This window comes from Aythya fuligula, chromosome 4, assembly GCF_009819795.1.
Source record: "Aythya fuligula isolate bAytFul2 chromosome 4, bAytFul2.pri, whole genome shotgun sequence".
NCBI classification, from domain to species: domain Eukaryota; kingdom Metazoa; phylum Chordata; class Aves; order Anseriformes; family Anatidae; genus Aythya; species Aythya fuligula.
Genome location: NC_045562.1, coordinates 45,112,470 through 45,131,141, shown reverse-complemented (window position 1 = coordinate 45,131,141; position 18,672 = coordinate 45,112,470). Strand labels below are relative to the sequence as shown.

Genomic DNA, 18,672 nt, shown 5'->3' with positions numbered 1-18,672 from the left:
ATCAGTTGTGTGTTTTTGTGTTTTGTTCAGCATCTGTCACATCACTAAGGCTGTCCAAATGTCCCCCTCACCCACTCCATCTGTCTGTTTGCAAACACTACAGGGAAGGCTCCTTTCACCCAGGATGCTGAGGTAAGACAGATGTAAATGTGGTCAGAGCAAATGTTTACATTCCTGCTCTGACCTGCAGTGAGGCACAGGGCTGTGTTAGGGTACCCCAAAAAGTGCTAGCCATATCTTTGACCAACTTCCCCTTATGTTCCCTCTTCCCCTCTTTCAACTTCTTACTCTTCACTACCCACATTTCCTCCCATACAAGCACCTTTCAACACTAACTGCCTGATTTTGGTGGCCTGATTTCCTGACAGGGGGTTCAATATGGGTGCTCTGATAATTTCCAGCCAGGTGGAATTTTTGTTAAATCAGTACATTTGTTACCCACAGCATACTGCTGCTTCTCATCCTGCTGTCTTCTTAAAAAATGACGCAAAGGGTTAAGCATCAGCACACATACCTTAAGGTATCTGTTTATCTTCACTCCCCAGCTAGAGGGGGGAACAAAACAAAACAAAAAAACAACATTTGATATACAAAATAAGCTGATGGTAACACAATGCCAAAAATAGCTTATTATGTTAAGTGCAAGGGAGAAAAGCCTTGATATAAAGCTTGATTGCAACAACATTTCAATTTACCAGTTTAAATACAAGACTTGCATTAAAATATTTCTTGAGATACATCTCTTGCTCTCTAAGGTGATTTTTTTTTTAAATTTATATACACATATCCAGTTGTAACACTTGACAGTAGTCTTATGAAGCATTCAAAGAGCATAACTTGATAAGTACACGCTGTAGATATGAATGGTTAATGTCTATGATTTCCTCCTTCAAGGGTTTATAACATTATGTTGAGTACTAGCCTCAGACAGGTGACCAGCCACCTGATGCAGTGTAATACCCCCAAGCCCTTCCCTGAGGTCCCACAGTCCAAGCCTCCAACGCTCACTGGATCCAGATGGTGTTGCCTCTTTCTGGTCTGCGAGGCTCTACCGTAAGTTCTCCAAAAGTGGAGAAAAACTGCTCCATTTCCTTCTGCAGCATGTCATTCCTCTTCTCCGCATCTTCTTTGGCCCGTTCTGCATTACGCATTTTGATTTCTACCATCGTGAACTTCTTCCGCTCTTGATCCAGCTCTTCGTGTAGGGCCATCAGTTCAGTCTCCAAGGTGAGATTTCTCTGCTCCAAGCTGCAGAAACCGAAATAAAAGCAAAGAGCTCCTGAACAGCACTCCTTCCATTCACTTGTGCAGAAATGCACACCACCACAAACTCATGCATTTGCCTTTTCAATTACAAAGCTTGGATTGAATTTCCAAGAGGTGTATCTTATATGTATCTTGTAACTGTCTTCATCAATGATCCCTTCCCATAGGGCACTCTCTCCTCCATAGCTCGTTTAGAAAATGCATGATGGCAGCCACTGGTTACAGTGCACAGTGGCAAATAGCTTCATGTAATTCTCCAGCAAACAGCCTAAGTAAGCCTTTTACTTCTGGAAGTGTTGACACCCAGCTCCCACTGTAGTTGCACTAATTTAATGTAAAAGGTCAGAGTAACTCCCCAAATACCTTTATTTTGCAACCCAGGTTTCTCAGTTGATTTATCTACTGTATTTGTACTTATGAATACAGATTGACAATTCAAAAACAAAACAAAACAAAACAAACAAAAAACCCTGCAATCAACCTGGCTTGTTTTTTGTCCTAAAAAGTTACCCTATTTTTGATCTATTTATCATTTTATCTAACATAGCGACCTTGTGTTTGAGAAGACTGTGCACTACTCGTACACAAAGACATGGCTCCCCCTTGTCCTCTTTAACAGGCCTGATCTTTGAAGGAAAGACTCAGGCAAAGCAGCAGTGCAGAAATGGGACTGTGAGCACAGGTAACTTACAGATGTATCCCTGTCTGACTAGGAACAGGGACTCTGGAGAGAGGTTAGAACAGTCTCCCAGTCCCAAAATTTACAGGTGGAGTAATGCAAGACTGATTTCACTGAAAGGTGAAGCCCAGTTGTACCTCAGTCTCTGGAGGACAGACATGGAGCAATGAAATCATTGCAAGAGCCTACTGATTTTACCAGTCAGATTCCACACAAACTCCTAAGGTTCTGGCTTTATTTCTGGTGCAGTGTAGTGTGTTGCAACAGAGGCAAACAGCTGCTCTGAAACAAACCCAACTGGATCATGATACCAGAAAACCAATCCCATACGCCAGCAAACTCAGTGCAGAGCATGCAGTGATCACAGCTAGTGCAGATTTTTAGCAACCCGTAAGAGAGGGAACCTCTTTTCTCTGCAAGAGCTGATCAGATGGCAGAGCCAAACCATCTTACCTCTTTAACCTTGTCTCATACTCTAGTTTTTGTTTGGCCATCTCTTGCTTCAAGCTGGACACCAGGCTGTGGAGAGCACTGTGGTTGTTAGTACTGTTGGCCACAAATGTTTCACTGTTATCACTGCTGCTGGTGGCCCGGCTGCTGTGGCCCCCCACGCTCCTTCGGTCACTTTTGTTCTCATAGTCACCCGGGTTGGAGAGGTCTTCGTTTGGTGGTCCATCCAGCACAGAGTCTTCAAAGTTCCCCGCAAAGAAGTCCTGCTCGGGGCAGGTGGTGGTGGATGAACGACAGGAGGTGGAGTGCTCGGGGAGGGATATTTCACAAGACGACGTTGACCAGGTGGCACTGTCCACGCTCTGTTTGTCGTCAGAGTTCACCATGGAGAACTGCTGGTGGACATTGTCGTAGGTAGAGAGCCTGTTGTGCTGCCCCGACTCGCTGACTGAATCCTTTTGCTTGTTGTCCCTCAGCGTGACATAGCCATTGGGCGCCCAGCCCGCGGCCCGGTTGTTGAGGGTGGTGGGGAGCCCGTCAGTGCTAGAAACACCCATCCGCACACCGCCATTCTGCATGCTCTGTGTGCCCATCTTAGTCACTGCTCCTTTCAGGGAGGACGTTCTCCTGCTCTGCAGGGTGCAGTTGGGTAAGGTCTGGCTCTTCTCCTGGCCCTCCACAGAGCTGCTGAACGACCCGTTGGTGACTATGCCACTGCCTTTATTAAAAGCTGGATTTTTTTTCACCATGAGCGGTGGGCTTCTGGTGACATCTAATTTCTGGATGCTGTTCCTGGGGCTATTTGTCTTGCTCCCTGGCTGTGCAGTTGGAGATTCATTGTCCACGCTTCCCCTTTGGGGAGACTCAGGTTTATCCCAGGAGCAGCGCCTCACTGCTGTCTCCTTGGTGTTGTTATTCTCCTTGTTCTGCAGCTGCCCCACGATTGCTTTCTTTGGCATTTCATTGTTATTGTTGCACACCTCAGGTCCCATCTCAGGGTCTGTGTCCTTGGGAAACAGCTCTTCATGCTTGCTTATCATCACTGACATCAGCTGCTGGACTACTACCGTACCTGAAAGAAGGCACCAAGCAAGGTTATTAATGACCTGTTTTATTTAGAGCATAAATGCATTTTATGGGTCAAATTCCACAAATATTTAGCAAAAAATCAATTTACACAAACATTTACTTAGTATGTCCACCTGTATGACACCCTGAATCTATAGAACATGCCTGAAATTCATCTGGCCAGCAGGTCAGATGAGCACCACCTCTGCCTTCCATCAAAACTAGCCAGCACGCCTCACAGACCCCCAAACAACCACAATTTTTGGAAAGGAGCTACTACTGTGGCAGTTATTGCATCGCAAGAAGACCACAGAAGGAGATAATGAGTAGTAAAGAATAATGCCATTATAAGTGATGTGTTTCAATGTGGAAATCACTTAAAACCAAAGTCTCATTCTGGCTAAGCACTTTCATGTAGTAGATTAATAGAAAGGGGGCAGGCGAGGGATTCACATTGCTGCAACACAGAAGATTTAGTCTGGAGCAAAACCTCAATGATGTGATGGAGTTTATTTCATGTGAATGCCTTTAACCAGTACACAGTGAGACTAGATGCAAGCAGGACACTGCCACATTATGGCATGGTAAGGAACTTAGATAGAACCACAGCTTGCTACTTGCTTTAATAAATGACTGCATCTCCAATAACCCCTTGGTGTGCACACCCCTTGACTGCACTGCAGTTTACATGCTACCATTTATAACTGGACTTGGGATAATAAAGATGTGCAACTGTTATTTCTTTAAACTGAACCTCATTAAGGACTATTAAGAATCTTTCAGGAACAAGGTCAAGGTAGTTAGAACAACCATCCCATTTTTAAACTCCTGCAGAGCTTTCAGAGGTAGGCTGTGCTCTTTTCATCAGTAGTTTCTCACTGTGCAATATCAACTGCTTGGAATACTTGGAATATCCTTATAACCTAGCCTTTTAAAATACAACTACTAAGAGATAAATCAGGCAGGTACTTGGAAACAGTTTTTTAGTGTTTTTGTGTGTTTTTTTGCTAAGGCAAAATCATGCATTAGAGGAATCATGCAGCAGGAAAATTCACTTAGTAATTCCCCTGGCAGGTGTAGCTGTATTCCTTCAGAACACAGCTGCACTGTTCAATGTGCAGCCTCTCTTAGAAGTTCCTGTACATTTAATTACATGCAGCCTAACTGGACATCAGCACCATCTCATGTCAAATCTTAAAGATTATACCTAAGGAGAAGTCATAAATCTGTTTAAGTAAAGCTGTTTCTCATGAGTAAAAAAAAAATAATAAATTATTTCCCTTCGGTGAGTATAGTAACCATGCCATCTTCTACAGCAGCCACCACCGTTTTAGGCTGTTGAGAAGCAGAATGCAGAAGTTTCTTCAGTCATTGCAAAAACAGTATTTTGTTTCCACCCACTTAAAACATCTTTCTTGCTCAAACTTTAACAAAAAAACTCCTCTCAGCAGCCAGTTCTAAAAAAATACAGACCCAGAAGATACCTTTTTTTTTTTTCTTCCCAATTATTAAATGAGTGGCTAACTCCTTTTCCCATCCCAATGGGATTTCCCATCTCCCATGGGGAGACGATGTAAGATGCCTAAATGAGGGCTTCAAGGACACCGTAAAGCTTATCTCTGCACCCCAATGTCCGATGGTCACGACGGATTTGAGAGAAGTATCTACAGAAATGAGGGGTAAGCCACAAATGTAATTTTAAGGGTACTTGAAGCTGCAAAGATTGATGATACTCATGCACAGTCACAGCAAATATGCATGTAAATTGGACACCTGCCCTTGCAAAGCCTTTTGAGTCAATTGCATGATCAAACCATTCCCTATGACAATGAGAACCCAGATATGACAGTGCAGATGGCAACTAAAAAGCCTTTCCAAATTAGAAATTCCTGGCTTGTTTAAGCCACTGTTCAGAGTACTGTTCAGCTGCCCTGGGTATTCACCACTTTTGTTACATGATTTGGAAACACCATGTTTCTGTCTTCAGCAACACACTTGTTGTGTTGACAAATGGAAAGAGGAGGAATTGCAAGACCTCAGAAGAACAACAACAACAAAAAAAAAAGTAAATAAAGAAAGTCTACGGGGAATTATTATATCTGGAAAAGAGGAAAATCATCAAAGAAAAAAATAAATCCACACACTCCCGAACAAACCAATCACAAACTACCTTTTCGAATTTTGGTAAAACTGTCAGTGCCAGGTCAATGTACAATCCTAATTTCTGAGAAAGTTAAGCAAACCATACATACTAAGAAACTAGTGGTTGGAGGGAGAAAAGGCACCGTGTAATTTATGAAGAATGAAAACCATAAGGTTTAAAAAAAAACAACTAACTGTGACAGTGATATTAGTTTTAATCACAGCAAAAGGTTACAGCTAGACACTGCTGTAAATAACAGAGTGCAGCCATTTGATCACTGTTGTGTAAGAAGGCGTGCAATACTTCTCTGCCTTCTGGGGGATTCTACATGGGTCACTGCAGTATGAACCTGCACCAACTTTGTCCTTAAAAACTGCAGGTGAAATATTAACTGCACCTCTACCACATGTGCTGAATAAGAACATGCCATATTTGCAGCAAGTGTTTAGAGGAAAAGTACATTTTTAATTAAGTTGCCACGGCAGCAGGATTTAATGCAAAATCTGTTTGCAATACTGTAAATGTCAGTCACTTTTACAGTATCTTGCAAGATTTAATCCAGCAGTTTCTTCACATTGAAGAAACGTCCATAGAGACAAATATATAGAATTTACTGTTCATACAGCAGAGACTGGTATGTACTGTTTGTAAATCTAAAGATATGCTTTCTACCTCAGGTTATTTACAGTCAACTCACCCTCCATGATAGTCAAAGGATCTTCCACTTTAGGGCGAAGGATGTTGGGTCCAAAAACAGTAGCCAGATTCTGCACACTCATTTTATTTACACCCGAATAAGACTGGACTTCATCAAGGAATCTGCGTGAAAGAAAAATGCCTTTGATGAACATTTAAAAAGGGAGGAAAGAAAAACAATCAAAATGTATGGTATTTTCTTAACACTGCTGAAGTATTCCATTCCACATCCTCATGGAATATCATGAAAGCTCAAGGCTATTCTCCTCAGCTTTTTTTTTTTTTGAAAATTATACATCAATAAAAAAATAAATCTCACTCTGAACTAACTTTAAGCTAACTCTCTTGAAGATGGCAACTTTCTTCAGCACATTCAATCAATTATTTGACTCAAAATATCTTCAAAATGCAAAATCAAAAACAAAAAACAAAAAAAAGATTAATTTTCATAATGGTTTAAGATGATACTTTTTTTTTTTTTTTGAATACTGGGAACTTCCTTTAAGTTCACAAATTGCAACTCCTGAAGACTTATTTTTAAGATCTTATATGTTTCCACACAACTATTCTACCAGACATGTGCAGTTTTCAATGACACCATGCTTCAGGAGTGCAGAGCTAAGGCCAGTAACTGTAGCTAGAAATAGGAAAACCAGGGTAGGGTCCTATGAAGCAGACAGTATATATATATATTTACTTCTGCCTTTCTTATATTCTCATGAAAGCACTTACCTACAGATGTATTTCAGGAGATTATAATTGACAGCTGGCAGGCTCTTTACTTGCTTCACCAATTCTTTCAGGCCCTATATATGTGGTTTAAAACACAGTGGGGAGGCAGAGTTTTCTTAGTATTTTGCTACAGAGACTGAGAAAATGTCAGCAATTCCAATTACAAGACAATAAACACATCACTGAAGCTGCAGTAGTAAGACAAATGCTATACGCGTTACCATCGGAAACGGCTTGTAGAACCCCTTTTGAGGTGAGGCTATATTCTGCTAACAAGGGTTAACTCTGGATAAAAATACATACATATATAACTGACTTGGTTTCATCCCATCCTGCCATCTGCCTTTGTTCTTTCTTATTTTGACCAGCTGCTCCATTCCTCCTCCTGATGATAAGAAGGCTGAGGCTTCAAGGAACAGTTCTGGTTTGAATTAGTTGGTGTTTTCAGATGACAAATTATATACATGTATATGTATATATCAACCTAGTTCTGGTCCATACTAGAAACAGCTATTCCAGTTTGTGCCCACCTTGGGAATGAGATGAGCAGAACTGCACACAGTAATTTCTGTGCTCTGTGGAAACGGCCCCTGGTGATGGTCCTTGCCAACCAGTGCCTTTAAACTCTTGTTCAGTATTGGGTAGGCATTAAAAGAAGGCTCAGAGAGTGCCCCTCAGAAAGGAGGGACTCATACTCTTCTCAATTCACTGGAGTGTTAGGGAGGGGAACATCTGTACTTCTACAGCACTTAGATGTATGCGAGTCAATGGGGCTGGATGGGATCCACCCGAGGGTACTGAGAGAACTGGCCAAGGAGCTGGCCAAGTGTGGCCAGCAGGTCTAGGGAAGTGATTGTTCCCCTGTACTCAGCTCTGGTGAGGCCGCACCTCGAGTACTGTGTTCAGTTTTGGGCCCCTCGCTACAAGAAGGACATGGAGGTGCTTGAGTGGGTCCAGAGAAGGGCGACGAAGCTGGTGAGGGGCCTGGAGAACAAGTCCTACGAGGAGCGGCTGAGGGAGCTGGGCTTGTTCAGCCTGGAGAAAAGGAGGCTCAGGGGAGACCTTATTGCTCTCTACAGATACCTTAAGGGAGGCTGTAGTGAGGTGGGGGTTGGTCTGTTCTCCCACGTGCCTGGTGACAGGATGAGGGGGAATGGGCTGAAGTTGTGCCAGGGGAGGTTTAGGTTGGATCTTAGGAAGAGCTTCTTTACTGAAAGGGTTGTGAGGCATTGGAATGGGCTGCCCAGGGAAGTGGTGGAGTCACCATCCCTGGAGGTCTTTAAAAGACGTTTAGATGTAGAGCTTAGGGATATGGTTTAGTGGAGGACTGGTTAGTGTTAGGTCAGAGGTTGGACTAGGGGATGTTGGAGGCCTCTTCCAACCTAGACGATTCTGTGATTTTGTGGAAGGGTCCAGTTCTAGCAGTATTTGAAATGTCAAAATGCAATTAAACAGAAATAATAACCTTAGAAAGTTAGAGGAAAAGACTGCAATCAAATGAATGAGCCAATTTATATTTACTTGGTAGAAAAAATATCTGGCTGACTTGAATACCCATAAACACACAGAACAATGTAAAATCAAACACTTAATTTCACTTGGTACTTCTTCAGACTAATATAAAATTCTCTATGCCACTGCAGGGCACACAGATAAACAAAATATGGGTTCTGTCACATACTATGTTATGCAAATGTAAAGAATTTTTGGAAGGTGGCCTACTTCAGACATCTTTATGATGCCTTCTGATTCAGTGATAGGCAATGAATAGAGTCGTTTGGTCTTTAAGCAAAAGTTAGTAAAATGTGTCCTAAAATGCTTAGAAGAAAATTACCCCTCATTTATTTGCAAGAGTTGAACAGCAACTCCTAAAACCCTACCTCTTACAGTTCAGGATAATGATCCATTGAAAGAAAACAAAGTGTCTTCCATGCAAGCTGGAAGTTATTGACTACAGTGATGTTCATTTGAACTGGTTTTGGTGACATGGAATAAATACAGCAAAGGGTATGTTGTGTTTTGTTTCAGACTTCCAAACACATCAGTAGCAACAACTTTCATACATAGATGGCGTCAATTAATTCAAGCACATCTTAAATTAGGATAGGTAATCAGCACCTTTCCTCCTTCTCAAATCTGTAACAGGTTACAACATGCTAGCCTTTTAATTCATCATACTACTCGAAGTGCAAACTCACCGTTTCTTCCTCCTTGCTGAGCATTTTGGCACAGGAAAGAAAATCTTCATATTTTGCGTATGGTATGACTGGCTCTGGGAGTTCCCTTAGGTACAGCTTCAGCAGCGATGCCACCGTGTGCACATCTGTATTACTGTTGGGTTGGAATACAGTAGGTCCTCAGTGTGAACCAGGAGAATGCAACTTACAGACTAAAAGCTGCTTAACATTCTGATTTTCATCCCAGATTTTACTGTCAGAATTATATATATTTATAGACTATACGTGTGATCTGGTTTCAGTTTTATTGTCCTATAAAGAACTTAGAAGGGTACCTGTAAACAACAGTCCATCAACTCTGTCGAGGTATTATTATAAATAATTACAAATTGGGCCCAATTTGCAGACATAGGTGTTGAGATCCCAGCTGTCATTTACAGGCATCTCACACCAGTCATGCAAAGTCTGGCTTAATTGCAAGACACATTTCATTCTGACCCAAAGCAGCAACCAGGCATTATATTTACACAGTGGGGATTATTCTCCTAGAAGAGGTGGCTCTAGCTCCCAAAACATTCCCAGCATGTCTCAGTTCCACTGTATCACTGCCTCCTTTGATAGGAGCATTAAGCAAGCAACTTCTAAAGACCGGATATTCTATGTGTTCAGTCCAAACTTCATCTGAATTACAGGTCTTTTCCTGGCATGCATTTTCTTCCTGTGGGCTCCCACAAGAAGACTACTCTGCCTTTCAGCTGTACCAGAAGAGAAACAGAAAACTTGGATATGCTCTGCACACACAATGGTAAATTCTTGGGAAAGGAATTTTAGCTCCATCCTGTACAGAATAGGACAAACCACTGCAAGTCACTCAAATTCAGAACATGTCTGAATGCTAGAACAGCAGGTAACATTTTAGGGCTGGGGGTCAAAAAGCTGATATAACATGCTTTGTTGCAATTTCATTTATGGAAATTTAAGTTCTTCTTGGATATATCTAGTAGCATTCTAGGCTCATTAGCAGGTGTGCTAAAAGTAAGAAGACATGACAAAGAATAAAACCACAGGTTAGGTATGCAGTAAAACTTCCTTAAATCTTTCCATAGCATGTAAGATAACATCAGGGTATCTTAGGAGTGGCACTGTGAAAAGTATAGAAATAGATAAAACAAACAAACAAACAAACAAACAAACAAATTTGCATAAAGAAATCTCTCTTTTGTTACTTCCAACTCCTCTGAATTTAGCTACTCAGGCATTTTTTAAAATCCATCCTTACTGGAATGTTCTACATGCTTTCCCTGGTTTGGGTAAGAAGTTGCACTGCAAGCTGATACCCTTCCCTCTGACTTGTGAAGAGTTTGAAAAACAGATACTGAATTACACTGTCTTCATTCATAAGAATTAAGTAATGCACAGACATTTCTATGATGCACATCATTGTATATTTTCTTTTTTTCTTTGAGGACTCCACACTCAGAACTTTTTAACATTTGGAGTCTCACAGAGGGAACCACTGGAATTTGATGCACTTAATGATTAACATACCTCTAGCAAAGCTTATTTGGGAACGATCTCTATTAAAACTAGAATGGCTTTTACTAAGTTAAATCTTAACAACAATGATGGGAACAACCTTAGATTAACATGCTATGGTATGTGCAATCTAAGTCAAAACAGAAGAGCAGTGATAAGCGCTGTATGCATGTAAATGTTAACTACCACCACCACCCGCAAGAAGTAAATTCCCAGAAAACAATGCTATTTCAACCATGAAAAACTGCCAGCCAAAATTCCAAAACATGTATCAAAGTGCTTTCTAGAGAAAAATTACAAACAAAGCATTAACTCAAATCTGCATTTTTTAAAGAAGGTGCAAATTCTAACCCCTGGGTTGCAACCCTGGACTGCAGGCCTAGCCAGGCGTGGATCTAAACTGAGAATCCTGTGTTATTCGCCCTACTTGGATACATATAAAACGTGTAAGAAACAGTATTATACATGAAACTAGATATAGCTGAACTATTTTATGAGATTTCAAATGCTAGCTCAGATTTGGCATTTATCCTTTGCCTTGTACCTTTCCCCAGTCCAGATGCAAACTAAAACCCTCTTCTTGACATCTTGATACGCAAAACTCATTACCAACCACACAGCCCAGAGTCTTAAAACACAGACCCTTTTCTCCTCTCACGTACTTGCTTACATGTCTTTTTGTTGCTATTGGGCCTGGTGTTCGGAGCACACACATGGCATGGCATGCATGTCCCAGCAGTTCTCACTATTCATCCTTACCCAAGACGCAGATCATCCATAGAGCTCTTGAGTTTCCTAAGTTTGTTGGTGTATCACGAAAGCAAAAAGCAAATACAGAGGAAAATATGTTTGCTATTCAGACTGTGAAGAAGAGCAGCAGTTGCAGGGAGCAGATGAGAACTGGCAGCTTTAACACAGTGCCTTACACTGCAGCATGAAAGGGAAGGGAACACAGGCTGTGATAATCTGCGAAGAATTGAACTCCAATTGCTCTGCATTTTTGGTCTTTCTCAATATTCTTCTTCTTATTTATCTTTAGCAAACAGGGTAACTTCCCAGGCCTTGATGAAGAGCTGAATCATATCTTTCCAGGGATTATTTGCATTAAACTACAGCGGTCCTTTGAAAATACAAGATTCAAATGGACAGAGTGAGAAAAATTACCAAAGAACTATCAAAAACTGATCCATACATCTCCCAGAAGAAGCAACAGCATCTTCTTTCTATTGCAAGGACCACACTTTGGGTAGTACCTTAGTATAATTTCCACACCAGTCCCTTAGTGTGAAGTAACATACTTGTTCCTTGAGGGCACAGCTGATGGGGGGAAAAAAAAGGGCTTGCGAAACAACAAAAAAAGCAGCCCAACACCGTGCAGTTTATGAACTTTCACGTTTCAGTATTCAGCACTGGCAGAGTAAGGTCCCAGTTTAGCAGACGGGGACATATTTGCAATCTTTTAAGTTACAGAACAGTAAGGCAATACCACAGACTGCCACAGGATGGTGCGATTACAAAGTAAGAAGATCTAAATGGTTGAGTTAGATTTTCCCCTGAACTGTACTGGAGCACTGCTTGGGACTTAATCTATCTATACAGAAATTACCATGCATACGTTGGCAGTACAAACAAACACATATATATACACACATACTGCCTGTTAATCCTTTTAAAAGAGCTCGGTTTTTTAATTATATTAAAGTGGTAGTTAGAAGCAAGCAACTTTCTTCTTTCTTTGCAAGCAACTTTCTTCTTTCATTGTTACATATTGATATAAAAATGTCAAATAATGCAAGTAGAAGAGCACTTCATATAGTCTCAGTATGTTTAGACCTTGCAATCCAGTATTAGTTTTTCATGCAGTGTTTTAAAATGCAGAGGTAAACTTAAAAACATCAGACTACAGCATGAATCCGTCTGTTTTTTAGGCGTTTCAACCCACAAATACCCTCAAGCCAACTTCAGCCACAGAGGCCAGCTGTGAGTTTCAAAAGAGTTTTCCACTCCAAGCTCTCTTGAGGATCGGGAGCACTTATTTCCATTTCCTGTTTGCAGCACTGTATGTTGTATCTATCCACAGTCTAAGTCAGCCATCAGTAATTACATGCCTACCTTGAGGACATTTGTGTAATCGGTAGTCCATGGATCTTTTCAGGGCCTGTGCAGGGCCTTTTCCTCAGGGACTTTTTCAAGCTACAACTGATCAGTTTCAGAAAAGACAGCATTGCTCTCTTCAGTCTTGGCCTTGCTTACATCCTAGACCCATTACAGCTCCAGACACTTAATAATTATACCTATCTTGACAGTTCTTTTGCAGTGTGACATCGTAATATCAAAAGGTTTAATCATTACACATTCATAATTAACATGATTAAAAGTATTTATTAACAAGTTTTGAAGTACAGAATGTCAGTTCCAGAAGAAAATCCTCCTTATTCTAAATTGGAACAATCCTCATTAAGTGAGGCAAACTTTTCCAAGTGCAGAATGAATGATTACAACCTTGAAATGGGAATGACAAAGCACAAAGTTGGAATGCAACAGAAAAAGTAGCAGCAAGCTGAGAAACAGCCTATTTCAGCATCTTGTGTTAGGCTGAGGAAGATTACTTACCCACTAAAATGTTCATACTGCTTTACTGTTGATGCTTTTGGAGGAGCATCCCCCACTCCAGCACTGTCCACGCAAAGGCATTACAAATGCACATACACCACAGCCTCCCTGCAGCCATCAGAACACACATTGAAGCGCCCTTCGTCCAGACTTTGTCATTGGTATCCCTCATGGCAGTGCTGTTTTTACAGCGTTTGCCTTTGTGATACCACACGCGCTGTGGAAGTGGTTGTCAGATGGATTACACTGCCTGGGGATCTTCACCCTCTCCACCATAAGTAAAAATTGCTGAAGCCCAGCAGGTCACCAGAAATCCCCACATAACCCTCACCCTCGGATAAGTGTACAGCGTGTTCAGAGAGCTGGAATCAGCGCTTCAGAGCACACAGCCAACAGGCTCCTCGTAACTTTCAGAGAGGAAATAGGGCAGGGTCACATTACAAAAAGATAAATGCTACACCAAAAATAGCTCTGGCCCACGATGACACGTATACAGTTTGCATAAAGAACAAGCAGTAGGAAACAACAAGCTGTGAGACTCTAATTAAATTCAGGAGTTCTGGTAATAAAACGAAGGAGAACAGTACGAACAGTTTGTGTATCAGTACATCCCTGAATTACTGGAATTGCATCTCTGTCCTTTAAAATATGTCACAGGTCTTAGTCCTGCAAACAGAGACTCTGTCACCAACATATCCTGAATCCATCCCAACACCTGGTGGCTGTGTCGCTGCTTAGCTGCATTCGGGCCTTGTAGAGAAGCTCTCCTGGACCAGTGTAGATGTCTTCCTGACACGGGAGGATGAGTTTGCAACTGGCTGCCAGTCTGCAGACAGCACATGATGCTAGAGTCCATGATAAACCAGTGCTGAAATACTGCAAGTGAGCATCATTGAGAAGTATTACAAACATGAATAACTCTTTATTGAGAGAATGAGGCCACTGCTACTGCTGAGGAACCAGCACTCACAGGATGGCCAGACAAAGCCAGTGCTCAGTAATGTTAAGGCGACTCAGGAGTGATGCAACTGATATTGGAGTCAGGCTTTGGGCCAGAAATGCAAAGGTCAGGTCAATGCATAACATAATTGGTTGAACACTCTGTGCCATTTTTGTCCCCGTGTGTAGATACCTTCACTTTCCTCTATAATGTAGATACAGTACAAGCAGTACAGTGCGTAATCTAAGTGCCAGCTGAAATTTTGCCTACAACTTGTGAAACATGCATGAAAGCCTTTACCATCTTAGGCCCTGAGCTCTGTTCTCCTCTCCTTGCTGCCTGGCTCTACTTTAAGTACACTTCATAGAATCACCCAAATTATTTAGGTTGGAAGGGACATCCAGAGGTCATCTAGTCCAACCCCTGCTCAAAACAAGACCAGTTATGGCAGGTTGCTTAGTGCCTCATCTACTTGACTTCTGAGTATCTCCAAGGGTGGGGACTGTAAAAACTCCCTGAGTGCCTCTTCCACTATCTGGTCACACTCTTGCTGAAAAAAAAAAAAAAAAAAAAAAAGAAAAAAAGAAAAAAAAAAAATCCCAATATATAATCAGAATTTCTCATGTTTCAGCAAGCACTGCAAAGAATACTAAGGATTGACAGACTATTTCCAAGTTAGACATCCACTTCAGGAGTTGTAACAGGAGCCAATTCATTCTAAAGCCTGATGCTTCAAGAAGAGCAATGAAGACAGCAGTTTAGGACAGAAAGAGACAGACTTTGTGGAAGGACATGAAAGATTACTTACGAAATATAGATCATTAAAAAGAGGTGGTGGGTGCTTTCTGAGGCCTAAAAAACAGATGGGTTCCTATCAGGAAACAATTAGCTGCCTCCAGCCAACATGCTGCCAAAATATCTAATCATTGCTAGGTTGTTCAAAGAGGCTGGTACGTTTCTGCAGAGATTTTGCAGGCATTCTACAAATATATAAAACTGGGTAAGCCCCACAAGTAAACTACCTCTTCTTGTTTATTGGAAGAGAAAGCCACAAATCTGGCAAGCCTTATTGTATAAGGATGTGCTAAAACACTCCACATGCTTACAAAATGTCATCCTTTCCTAAAAACTTGCCATTGGTAGTGGAAAATGCCCTTTCTTGCCTTCTTAAATTAGAGCCCCACAGCAACAAGTGAAAAGCAGGTGTCTTCACAAAGGTTAAGGAGCAACTCCATTTCCAAAACTGAAATTCATGCAAAGCAACTACAAATTTTTGTTCACTGCCAATAACCAAAACCACACACTCCTACAGCAGGACACCAATTAAACAGATTTAATGACCCTTGCATCACACTAGAATATCTTTGTTAACGTGTATTTAATTGCTAGATTAGGCCTCTTAACTCATGCCATATGCAGAGGTAATTTCTGCTAGCTGGGTAGGAAGAGGGCCGGGGTTAGAACAGACTTGGAAGTGGCTCCAGATGCACAAGTGATGAGTAGGGTGTCATTTGTGAGGATCAGGGAAGGAAGCCTGGAACACCACAGGCACAAACGGATGGGAATTTACACAAGCTTAAGGCCATTTGTGTTGGCAGGAACTGGCTTTCTAGTAAAAACTTCATTTCACGTAAGTGCTTTGTGTAGGGATTACTGTGCTTTTTTCCCCTAGGAAAGGAATAAAGCCCCATTCTTGTGGGGAACTGTTTCTAAACAACTTCTTACACAGAGGACTGTATTTGGAAAATGAAGAAAATTCTTTAGTGATCTCCAAGTCCATGTCTACCTGTAGCCCTCACAGTGCCACAGCATACTGCATCCCTGAAAAGACAGCTCCCGTTGCATGAGACTGTAAAGGGAACTAGGCTGGCCTCCTAGATAGATTACTAAGTGCCAAGGCCCGTGCAGTGCCTAGAAGAGTGGTCCTTTCCTCTGCATTGCAGACCTCTGCTGGGGTTGGGGGGGATGCTGCCTAGCAGCAAGGAATGCCTTAATGATAATTAAAGGAACAACAAACAAAGGTCTGTCTTGTTCTCTTCCAGAACATCTTTCCATACACTACAATAATACTAACACATAACAAAGAACAAAAAGATAAAAGTATTTCAGTATTATGCTTTTAAATGTTGTATATAGTCACCTTCTAAAACTCTGACAGCTTTCCTGGAAACTGCTAAGCCCTAAAACTGTGGAGGACCTTGATAGATCACTGCCTGAGGACTGAAAAAGTAAGGTTTTCTGGAAAGCACAATTACTTCCATGCTATAAAAACATTTGTTTTGCCAGGCTTTTCATTCAATTGTTGTACCTCGATTCAGAAAAGACATGCATAACACACCATAATTACTCCACCGGGGACCAGAGTATTTCTTTATAGCTGTACGTTCTTCAGAGTCTCCCTTGTTTTGTCTGCTCAACAGTTTTAAAATACAATCAGTTGTCCTTATCAAGTTGCCTTTTCCAGCAATTTGGAAAATGCTGTCCCCATGTCCACTGTTCAGAGAAGTCTTGAATCTAGAACTGGCACACCTGCTTTCTCTCTTTCGCATTAGCATTGTAATTTTACACCAGGTCTGGAAGGCTGAGTGTCCCCACAGAGCCAGTGAGGGGGTGCCCATGCCCTGCTGTACATGAGGTTGGTGTTCTTGTGCCTTGCTACATTGCGGGGCTGCTTTAGTCCTAGAAGCAAAAAATCTCAGAAGCCCGAAGTGATAGCCTCGCTGTCTGAGCATGCTCAGGGAGACTGTGTCTTCGCTGTCTTCCCTCAGATACATGCACTCTTCATGGGCTTCAGGATATGTGCAGACACAGCCAGTGGAGAAGAATCCTCCCTAAAATCATTCAGTCAGGTCGATTTGGAGTTGAAAGTAATTTATGGTATGCTTTGAGGATGCCCTTGCAGAGGGAGGATGCAGGAACGATTGGTAGACAGTGCTGTTGGGCATGTGGTCCTTCTGACACCAAGGATATTACCTCGTACCATCCTCATCATTCACCTATTTTTCTTTGACAATCCCAGTGATTAAATGTACAGAGATTAAATGTGCTAGTTCCATGCTCTGGATTGTTCGACTGTGGTGAATAATGGCTAATATTTGCCAGCCATCACATTCTGCCACTTACATATCCTTTTCTCAGCTGACAGCAACGGCGACTAGAGCAACAAGGAATATTTTGTCCTATCACCTACTGCCTTCTCTTTTAAAGGAATCTATACGCATGAGAGAATGGAAAAGGGATTTTGTTTTGCTAAATGTGCAAGTGTGTGCTTGCCTCTTCTCTTGTGCATATTCAAAAACGCAAGCAGGTAAACAATGCCATTCTAAACCCCAGCAAACTACTGGGCTGTATACATGTATATCAATGATAACAGTTTGAAATTCCAAGCCACATACATAGATCAGTCACGTAAGTATTAATACCTGTTTCAGTGACACTTCAAATATTTTTTTGTCCCTGAGAAATCATAATTCTCATGTCTTCTGGCAATAACTGTGATGGACAGTAGAAGGAAAGAGATAATATAAAAAGAATAATCAAATTTTATGTGTAAAAATTGCAAAATGAACCCTTATTGCTATTTTCCTTATCCAGTGCCATATTTCCTATGCTAATTTTACAGAACAAATAGTCATAATCCACTTCGTATCTTTACAAACGTGTGATTTGTAATGCAGCTGAAGGACTTCAAATTTAAAATGTAAGCCACACAAGCAGAAAGAAACCTACCCCAAAGGCAAGCAAAATGGATTCCCTGGAGGGGACAATTCTACACAGAGATGGCAAATACCAGGGATATTTCAAATAGTAGTGAGCTCACGTGATTAACTAATTCCAGTGCTAGTTCCTCAAAGCAGATATCATAGGATGTGCATATAATACATACATACGGAGTGGGATATTATTTGATTTTTTTTTTAACTGTCATACACTTTTCATTATTCTTTTTTTTTTTTCCTTCATACAAAAGGCATCAGCATTTTTCTGCTTTTGCAGCTGTACCTCCCCTTTGCAAGACCACAAGAAATGTAAATGCTGATGTGCCAGTTTTCATAGCAGGTGGGATGTTGGATGTTTCAGATTGGATACCGGGTTTTGTCATTTTGCAAGTTTAAGAAATTTCAAATATTGGCTCCACTCTCACTGAATTGTGTACACAAAGCTCACAATTCTTAAGCAATGTTTTATTGACCACGACACCTATAAAATAAGATCAAGCTCAAATTAATATGTGAAGATTTTTTGCTATTTTCTGAATTGTCCTGGATTCACTGCATTTTTGTAACTGACCAGCAACAGCACATCTAGCTGCTAACTCACAGGAGCTACAATTTGTCAGATGTGTCTAATGTTTACAAAACATGGCTGGAAT

General features: G+C 41.3%; 1 protein-coding gene across 4 annotated transcripts in view; it reads right to left on the bottom strand.

Annotated features, from left to right (window-relative positions):
* Positions 1-511: 511 nt before the first annotated feature.
* ARHGAP24 (Rho GTPase activating protein 24) overlaps positions 512-18,672 on the bottom strand; it is a 164,542-nt gene continuing 146,381 nt past the window's right edge. For all 4 annotated transcript variants that reach the window (XM_032185974.1, XM_032185973.1, XM_032185976.1 and 1 more), the window contains 5 exons: positions 9,233-9,365; positions 7,035-7,108; positions 6,304-6,425; positions 2,399-3,467; positions 512-1,248 (listed from right to left, as the gene is read on the bottom strand). In XM_032185974.1, coding sequence (XP_032041865.1) covers positions 1,005-1,248; positions 2,399-3,467; positions 6,304-6,425; positions 7,035-7,108; positions 9,233-9,365 — 1,642 coding nt within the window. In that variant the 3' untranslated portion in view covers positions 512-1,004. The remainder of the gene's footprint in view (positions 1,249-2,398; positions 3,468-6,303; positions 6,426-7,034; positions 7,109-9,232; positions 9,366-18,672) is intronic.